Below are 9,652 nucleotides of genomic sequence, written 5' to 3'. Positions count from 1 at the left end.
AGAAAATGCTTACTTCAACCCCCATCCTCGTATGTGCTAACTTCTCGAAAGAGTTTACCATTGTTTATGAGCAAGAGATGTTGTCCATCCTTCATGTTATCAAGAAATGGTACCATTACCTCTATAGTAGTTGGTTTAGAGTGAAGTGTGACCATCAAGTCCTCCAATACTTCCTAACTCAATCTACTTTGACTCCTAAGCAGAGATGGGTGGCAACTTTGTAGAATTATGATTTTGATCTCTCACACTTAAGGCAAAGACAATACAGTGACTGATTCATTATCATGGATGTGAGCATGCAAAATGTCTTCCATTTCAAAGTTACATAGTGATTGGATTGAGGAGCTTCAAAAGGCCTATCTTCTTAATGAGAAATTAAATCACATATAATTTCTGAAATTACAGCATAAGATAATGGACAAAAACTTCCAATATCAGCTCAAAAATTGCCTTATATGGTCCATGGCAAGATTGTCATCTCCCACACTTCTCCCTTCACATAGAAGATCATGGAAGAGATGCATTCTTGTCCCATTGTTGGTCACTTGGGTGTTTTCAAAATATATGATAGGATTGCCAAGAGCTTCCACTGGACGGGCCTCAAGAGGGATGTCAAGTATTTTGTAGCAAGTTATGCCCTGCAAACAAAATAATGGCAACATGCTTAGACCGACTAGTCTCTTGCAACCCCTATCTATTCCTTAAGGAAAATGGACACATATCACCATGGATTTCATTACTTGCCTACCCATCACCAAGAAAAGATGGAACAATATATATGTGGTAGTTGACTCACTAAGGCTACCCATTTTATTCCCACTAAAACTCTATATACTGTATCTCAAGCCGTTTTCACATCTATAGATACCAAGCTTGCTCCATCCACCGCATACCACCCACAAACTAATGGTTAGGATCAAGAGGGTTAATAAATGGCTTGAGACCTACCTACGACATTTTTTCCATGATGTACAACACAATTGGAATATGTAGCTCCACTTAGTTGAATTCGCATACAACTCCACCTACTATAGCATTGTGGGGCACTATATGGAAATAAGATTCCCCTCCCTATAGTCATGTTCAATGACAAGATCAATCCCTAGAGTAAAGATGAGTTAGAACACATGCAAGCCCTACTTCAGCAATGCAAAGTGAACCTTGGAAAAACACAAGATACCTTTCTCTCTCCTCTCTTAGTCTCTGTCTCTCTCTCTTATTATTCCTCTCTCTCTCTTTTGCTCATTCTCTCTCCTCTCATCTTCTCTTATTTACAATCAAGAGATTGCGAATGAAACCTAGTTGGTTGAGACTATCCAAAATAGTCATCAAAATCTAGATTACAACTAACTAGTTAGCAATGACTACTCAGAAAAGCCAAACATGTTGCAAGTGCATGGGTGATATTAAACATTGTCACTCATGCCCTTTATACTAGCCATACTAGTGTAAGCAATGATAATAGTGGACCTTGAGATTGCATGCTCTTATATACCGACAGGTATGAAAAGTGGAGCAAAAGTAAGAGCACAAGTCAAAGCAAAAGTTATGGAGATTCAAAAGGTAAGAGAAAGCAAGACAGTATATGGAAACTTCGACCAATCACAACGTGTACCCTATCTTTCCTTATTCTATTTTCATAGAAAAAATAAAGAATGAAGTAACAATGATGGATGGCTGGCACTTATAATGTAAAAGTGTACGAGCATTGTATACAAAGTGAATGTAAGTGACTAGACACATATACCCTTTAAAAACTACCAACCACCTCCCATTTAAAGGTGAATGTGTAGGAGTGAAAAGACAACAAGAAAGAAGTGAAAAAATACAATGTATATACCAACCACCTCCCATTTAAAGGTGAATGTGTAGGAGTGAAAAGACAACAAGAAAGAAGTGAAAAAATACAATGTATATATATAAGTACAACAAGATGAAGAATAAACATCATTTCATCCTATGCCCATATCTTCCTATAGAAGTCATAACATCCCACCATGAGATTTTTAGTGAGCACATCTACAAGATTCTCATATATAGATATCTTGACAAGCTCTATTGCTTGTCCTCAATGACCTCTCTAATGAAGTGATAAAACGAACCTCAACATAAGTGATCTTTGCATGAAAGACCAAATTATTTGCCAATTAAATGGCACTAATAGAGTCTGAATACAATGTAGGAGTCATAGATATCCTACGGTCTACAACCAAATGGCCTAACCATAAGCTCTTCTTGCAAGCACATTTAAATTTCACATGCATTAGTAAATTTCTCAAAACACAATTACAAATTATCCCTAAATCACAAAAGTAGTATATATGCTTCCAACACATTATCACTATTAAAATTTGTACTTGTATTGCAAAATAGAAAGAATTTGTGTAGATTATAGAGAGATTATATCAAGATCACTATGAGGAGAGTTGATGAAGCTAAAATCTTTAAGTAAAACCTATTGTAGAAATCAATCACCACAATACAATAAAACATCTAAAAAAGAGGAAGCACAATGTGTGTGTGTGTGTGTGTGTTGAGAGAGAGAGAGAGAGAGAGAGAGAGAGAGAGAGAGAGAGAGAGAGAGAGATTTGTATAGACATTATATATGATTGAAGAATGATAGTCATAAATTGACATTCATCTTCATGTAAAAAAAACCTATCAAATTGTTCTAAATTCGAAGGCTAATCCAAGGTCCAATTTAAGGAATGAACTTAACTTGGATATATAAGGAACCCCCATTGCTTATTGATGGTAATAACATGGCTAAACTTCTATTAATTAAGCATTGAGTTTATAAGATGGGGCAATTTCATGAAAATAAGACTTGATTTTGAGATTTCACGCCCAAAATTTTGAGACTCAAATTTAGCCAAATTGCCATAAAACCGTGAGTTAATTATAATTTGGAGAATTTTTTTCCTAATTCTTGCTATGTTAACAATCATCTCAATAGTAACATCTTTCAAAAGGGAGGGAAAGATGTCCAAACATAATGGCACATATTATGAATGATGTATGTCAACCATTCACACAAACTACCATCTCAATAATAGCATCCATCTAGGGGTGCAAGGTGAAGGTGTCCAACCATAATGGCATATATTCTTGAGGCAAGTCAATCACTCAAAACCAATGGATATACTTGTGAAATTGTACTTTCTAACTAATAAGGAGGTAAATTATGACAAAAGCTTTCTATAATGATGGCAATAGAAAGGAGGGAAACTAAGAAAACTGTTTTCTATTCTCAATACAAGCAAGGATCTCGTGTTTTATCTGTACTAATCCATAGTTGAATGAATTTGAGCTTCAAGATGACATAAACATGGATAAATATATCACATGCCAATCTAACCAAACACCGGATCGCTATAGAGGACGATTATCGTTGCAACCTAGGAAAACAAAAATTACCTACCATAATCATCTACCAATCAAAAATACACTTTCTATCTTACCTGGTTTTTTACCACCTCCAAAGTAGACATTCAAACCATTTTTTCTAATCAAATTGGGAATGGTCCTAGGTCAAAAATGAAAGATCAAGGTATGAAATGCTCAAAATGTCAAGATTATATGAGGCACCAAGGTCATAAAAACAAAAGGTTGCAACAAGCCCTCTTTCAAGTCTCATTAGCAAGAGATTACAGGGGCATGTGACAGCAATTAGATGTAGCCATAGGATTGTATTACTTTGACACGAAAATAAGCAAAACAGGTTTTAGCTTTTCTAGAATTCTCCATAGGAATGTTGTTACTACTAGGCAGTGTGTCACCAAAAGCCAAGGTATAATGCAGAATGAACTGCAAGTTTCTGAGAAAAGCCTTCAAACAAGTCACATAAGAAACTTATCATCATTATGCAGGCCATTACATTGCCAAGAGAACAAATTACCATGGACATGTCAGAACAAGGGTTGTGTTTGTGAAGTCCAACATATGTATACAAGCAAACACTGTACATAGTTCACTTCTTTGCTATATTTAGTACTGGATTAAGGAGCAAAGACTCATCCACTCCTTGGTGTTAAGACTATATCTATACGTGCCGGCACAAACCATAGAGAAATGGTCACTCTCAGGCCTAGATGTGCAGTTAGCATGTCAACTTGACATGATTGGAGAACAGAGACTCAAACCTCATGTGGCAAAGAGACTTGTCAATGAACCCGAGAGAGAGAGAGAGAGAGAGAGAGAGAGAGAGAGCTTAGCATCCAAGTACCCTCAAGAGAGGATAGACTAGACAAACCACCATAGGTTTTGCAGCAGGGTAAGCTCATTGACAGTGTCATCAATCTAACCCAGTAAAGGGCCCTCGCTTCACAGCAACACCACCCCTCAATAATGCCTACCAGAAGACCCCCTTGAAGCAAAGAAGTTGAAGTCTGGGTGTTGCACTCTCAGTTGTTTCAGCCACGAATCTGCAGAGCTAGCCAATGAGGAAGCCCTCCTCTTATCAGCAGGCGCTGCAGATGCCCAGAAAGGGCCCCGTAACTTGTACGAGGCCAGCCCAAAAGCTGGCAGCTCTAATGCTCCCGATTTGACCCTCCATCGGGACTCAAACTGAGCAGGGCATTGCTCTTCAAGTCCATGTTCATGATAAAAATCATTATCAACATGGGGTGCTGCATCAATCCACATTTCTGAAACGTGTCCTAGACTCATCTCATCTGCAAAATAGTAAAATGTCAAACTGCACAGCAGATTGGTTATTAGTAGAGGTGCAGAAGGAGCACGGCCAAGTTACCTTGCAACAACGAGGGTGTCCAGAGAGAATGGAACGTGAGGAAACAAGTGGCCAAGTCTCGCATTGTCGGACCTGTTGGGATGCGATAAATTGGATACCTGCATTGTAAGATTGTCAACACACTTGTAAATGCTGTTGTAAGCACAGAGATGAAGCTCAGCACAGACAAGCCATTAAAATGAGCAACTCCCTGGATTTGAGGCTTCCCTATTAGAGTAGACAAATGAGATTGATCAGCATTGGAATAGTACAAGCCAGCATGAAGTTGACTCATGTACCGCATCGCTGAATGCAGCAAACATATGAAAGTCATTGTAACATGTGACTCTCAAATCCAATGCCCACATCAAAGACGGGATCAAATCCACTTGTAACGGCTTAAATCCACTAGTAACATTACCTCAGGTCATACTTTCAAATCAACTGCACACATCAAGATGGGATACAGGATGTATGACTACTAGGGTTTTGGAGAAAGCTTATTGATTGGATATCCATAACTTTTAGCCACAAACCCAAGGAAGCTCCTAACTGGTTCTTGGCTGCTTCTACAATCCACCTGAAGATGTTATCCAAGCTCTTCAACTTATCAGGGCTCGAATAAGGTAACTGGGACTGCAGTGGCTTTTGCTTCCAAATCCTGTCATGTTGTGGGCAAGTTCTTTTGCCTTACAAATATAGCTACACTACTGTCAAAGTCTGGGACGATCGTGCAATTGTTGAACTGCTTAAAGCTATGTAAGCAGGTTTTCGTACTTACGCCTGTAGGCTCTAGTTTTGGCCACTGGTTTTGGTCATATTTTATTCATAAACACAGACTGCTTTAATCATGTTTTGAGAGTTGTGAAAAAGCATACCAAGCAACAGAAACCCAGCTTGCAGGTGCAAGTTCATTGCTCTGCAAAGAATGGAGGTGTGGAAACTCCATTGCAAGCTCACTTATCTGCATGATACACAAGCATCAGACTATTTTGACCATGGTGAAGGTGATGCTGCATTGCATCCATGATAGTTTGAAGAATATAACACTGGGAGACTATTGATCACCTTCTCTCTGAGAGGGGCTCTACCATAAGGCGAACAGCGCTCAAAGAACTCGAAAGCCAAGTCGCCTTGCCTGTCCGCCTGGTCATTGACACCCTCTTCAACAGAGATAGATCTCTCCGACGATACACAGCTAGCTGTATCCCAGCTTTCAGGCCTAACCTGATGCCTCAAAAGCTTGTCTAATTCACTATCACTGCTAAATTCACTGCTAAAATCACCACCGTCACTTGAATCACTATCATCACCTGCCCTTCTGAAAACAATAACCCACAGCCACCAAGACTCAGACGAACATTGCAAGTCAACAAAAAGTAGGTCCACAAGACATGAATGTTTATAAAATCAGTAGCTACGGTCGAATCAATCGAGTTGAACAGAGCATCCTAGATTTCAAAAGAACACATTTCCAGTTATGGTTGCAAATACACATGCCTCTGTTTTGATAGCAGACTGCAGCTGGGGCGCAAATAGATCTGCAAGGCAGATAAATAAGGGACATAATATTGTACAATGGTCTCCCCTGTGGGCAGACAAAGGGGGACCCCAGCACCATAGGCACTCCATTCATCAAAAGAGCTCCACAAATCCCCCAAGTTGAAATATGGCATGCATCTTGTCCTGTCAAATGGGGAGCTTCCCTTGGACACAAAATTAGCCATGAATGTCTGCAAATCCAAAACTGACAAAGGTGAGCACCTTTACATAGCTTGCATTATGATCTACTGCATATGCATACTAATACCAACATTACTAAAGAAAAACCCTTTCTTCTGGAGGATTCATAGACAACTCACTAATAAAGTCGGTAACAGAATAAAATACCTTTGCGGGATACTGGCATTGAACTGCAGGGGTAGTGTGCTCCAGAAAGCAGTCAAGGTTGGATCTATCTAACCTTGGGTTGCACGTCGGAAGTGCACCAGGCCCTGTTGAGCTTTCTGATGAAACTGAGCTCTTTCCAGCTTCCTGTAGTCCGGCATTAACAGAATGGCCCGCTCCGTGCTCTGGTTTTGGGTGATCTGAGAAACCCTGAGGACATTCAGAACTTTCAGCCATTCCCACTCGGCTTTCTCGTGGTCCTGAAACCGTGCAATAGGACGGTGAGACGGAGCATGAAAGCCCAGGCACAGGTCTCTCTCCTATGAGTGATCCTGGTTCTTGGGCACCTTTGAGATGAGGAATTGATGTATTAGGGGACATCGGTCTTCCTCCTCCTAAGGATCCTGCTGCTTGATAGGATGATGAGCTTGGTTCCGTGGAGCTTCCTGATACATGCGCATTGCCGGAGGCAATCATGGGTCCTTCTCTACCAGAGCTTTCTGAGACATTGGCAGCTCTTGGATCACTTACATGACCAGAAGAAGAGGACATGGTTTGGTCTCCTTTGAGGACTTCGGCCTGATGATCATGGGTTGAAGTGGGAGAAGGCACCTCTGCACTTTCTAAGAATGATGAAGGAGCTCCCTGATCATGTTTGTCTGTATTGGGGCAACCTGAATCATCACCATCAGCATCATCATGATAAGCCGTGAGCTGACCATGAACTGCTGGAGGGGGGATGGCCCTCGGATCATCAATCCCTGAGGCTCTTTCTCCAGTTGGTAGCTCTTTCACAGAGGTGGGTCTGTCTCCTTTGGCAATCTTTGATGCCGGCTTGGTTCTGTGATTATAAGGAGCTGCTGCTGAAGTAGGGACAGACAGGCACCTCTCTGCTTTAAAGAGGTCTACTCCCCTGTAAGTGAACCACACTGAGGAAGACATGCCTGTCAACCCCCAAATCACAAACTGTAATTTGAGACAGAAGCAAATGCAGGTGCCTTAGTTCACATATATGGTGAGGCAAGGTGTCATGGTGATATGATTGATAGCCACAGGAAGAAGAGGGAGAAGAAGAGAGAAGGGGAAGAAGAAGAGGGATGATGACGATGGTGATCAAATCTATAAGGAGCTGTAGGGTGATGATGATGGTGATGATGGCAACAGAATAGAAAGGAAAGAAAGAAATGGGGGGAGGGTCTGAAGGCTGAGCTACACCTAAGAGAGAGAGTGAGCCGTCTACTAATAGAAGAAGATGGGCTGGTAGGGAGACTTGCCCAGTGGGTATGTTACACAGCAACAGAGGAATAGGAGCTCCGTCACACACACAGGGGCGAGATGCCGCGTCTGTGGCATGATAGAGGGAATGCTTAAAATGGCAGGACTCCCATCCGGACACACACCCAAGGGAAAAAAAAAAAGCAGGGGAAAAAAGGTAAACCACAATATAAAAAATAATTTACAAAAAGAAAAGGAGAAAAGCTCTAACATCCATTGATACGAATTTCCCCAAAATGCCCGAAACAAATGTAGGTGAATCTCTTTTTCTGTGCCCAATTTCTGTCTTATTATTTCAGGACCAAAAAAGGTGGGGAAAAATAAAATAAAATAAAAAGTAGAGCTCCCTTTCAGCTGCCGAGTCCCTGCATGTGGCTCATTTTTATATATATATATTCGAGAAAATGCCATTTCTTAAAAGACTTTCTTGTAATTAAATTACAATCTCGTACTATTTTTAGATTAAATCAAATACTCCTGTGAAAAGTTGCCTCGTGAAGTAGTAAATATTATTTTCCTTTAAAAACTCATGCAAAACTGCCTTCTGATTAAATTAATGGTAATTGAAATGAAATACAACGTTCTTTTTTTTTATGTAGAAGAGAATTCGTGTGAATTACCTGCAATTAAGCTCTTTTTTTAAACATTTATGTAAAAGTATATTTTTCTTGTTTTGACTTTCGACTGAATTTAGTTGTGCACCTAAAGATTGGTTTTTATTTATCTTTAAATATAATAAACCTTTAGACCTGTAATGAGATTGGTTTCTATTTATCTTTAAGTATAATAAAAATTTAGACCTATAATGACTTATGACATGGGGAAGTGTAACCCAAGGTTTGAACTCACGATATTCAACCCAGACTCAAGAAACCACCCACATATTCACAAACCCACAATGTAATAAAAATTTACGTTACTACTTTTTTAAAGGCAATTAAGCTTTTTTTTAAAGCATTTATGTGCCTTTTTATTTAAAAATTTTGGCAATTTAGCTTTTTTTAAAAGCATTTACACATCCTCTCTTTTTATGGTTTTAACTTTGACTTGCAGAAACAATCGGCTATTATGGAGTTGCATGTGAAGTCTTTATGCGAATAAATAAATCTTTGAAATACTCGAAGGGATGACAAATTGTGGCAAGGTGTATGTCACATGCCTCTTTTTTTATCCATGTACCCCATGAAGAGCAAATGATCTAAAGATAAGAAACCCAATGGACTACCAAGGAAAAAGATCAATAAAAAAGACTTTTAGCTTTGGCAAATGTCTAAAGATAAGAGCGGACTACTAAGAAAAAAGATCAATCAAAAAAACTTTTTCTAAGGGCAAATGTCTAAAGATAAGAAAGCCAATGGGCTGCTTCAAAAAAAAAAAAAAAAAAAACATTGATCTCAGACTCCTTTTTTTAGAAAAAGACTTTCATAAGGCAAATGATCTCAAGTAAGGAAGCCAATGGGCTACTAAAAACTTTTGTGATCTCAAGCTTGACATTTTAAAGAAAGTAGCAATGTGTGTTTGACAAATAAGGTAGATGTGCAATTCAGAGTGGCTTATGTGTCTACTCGACACATGTAAACCTTCTTTGCTCACCACCTTGCCCATAATTACTACTCTTATCATTATTATGATTGTTATTATTGCTCTCCTCATCATCATCATTGATATTGATGTTGTTGTGTTGTTATTACTATTACTAATAATTAGAATATTATCATGGTTTACATTGTAATCAAGGGATGTCTAAACCCTTTGACCACC

The 9,652-nt window shown here is 39.3% G+C and overlaps 1 protein-coding gene across 3 annotated transcripts; it reads right to left on the bottom strand.

Annotated features, from left to right (window-relative positions):
• Positions 1 to 267: 267 nt before the first annotated feature.
• LOC148010460 (uncharacterized) lies at positions 268 to 7,990 on the bottom strand. Of its 3 annotated transcripts, none has more exons than XM_087671095.1 (6): positions 6,620 to 7,990; positions 6,230 to 6,462; positions 5,798 to 6,050; positions 5,608 to 5,693; positions 4,751 to 4,848; positions 268 to 638 (listed from the first exon to the last, which is right to left on the bottom strand). In XM_087671095.1, exons 1-6 carry the CDS (start codon positions 7,556 to 7,558, stop codon positions 613 to 615), a joined length of 1,635 nt encoding a protein of 544 aa, XP_087527221.1. In that variant the 5' UTR covers positions 7,559 to 7,990; the 3' UTR covers positions 268 to 612. The 3 variants fall into 3 exon arrangements, with proteins under 3 accessions (XP_087527221.1, XP_087527220.1, XP_087527222.1); XM_087671094.1 differs by lacking the exon at positions 268 to 638 and adding an exon at positions 3,594 to 4,673 and having other exon boundaries at positions 6,620 to 7,989; XM_087671096.1 differs by lacking the exons at positions 268 to 638; positions 5,608 to 5,693; positions 5,798 to 6,050 and adding an exon at positions 3,594 to 4,673.
• Positions 7,991 to 9,652: the final 1,662 nt, after the last annotated feature.

Source organism: Lygodium microphyllum, chromosome 29 (genome assembly GCF_053477565.2).
Source record: "Lygodium microphyllum isolate KBCC chromosome 29, Lygodium_microphyllum_v1.1.10, whole genome shotgun sequence".
NCBI lineage: Eukaryota > Viridiplantae > Streptophyta > Polypodiopsida > Schizaeales > Lygodiaceae > Lygodium > Lygodium microphyllum.
The sequence above is the reverse complement of the archived record's forward strand: the minus strand, read 5'-3'. Positions and strand labels throughout refer to the sequence as shown.

Excerpts from the sequence above, each read along its gene's own strand:
- LOC148010460 (XM_087671094.1), bottom strand. The coding sequence starts at position 7,558 with ATGTCTTCCTCAGTGTGGTTCACTTACAGGGGAGTAGACCTCTTTAAA. Across the intron at positions 6,463-6,619 it reads AATGCCAGTATCCCGCAAAG|ACATTCATGGCTAATTTTGT; the intron begins GTATTTTATTCT and ends TTGGATTTGCAG. Across the intron at positions 4,674-4,750 it reads GACACCCTCGTTGTTGCAAG|ATGAGATGAGTCTAGGACAC; the intron begins GTAACTTGGCCG and ends ACTATTTTGCAG.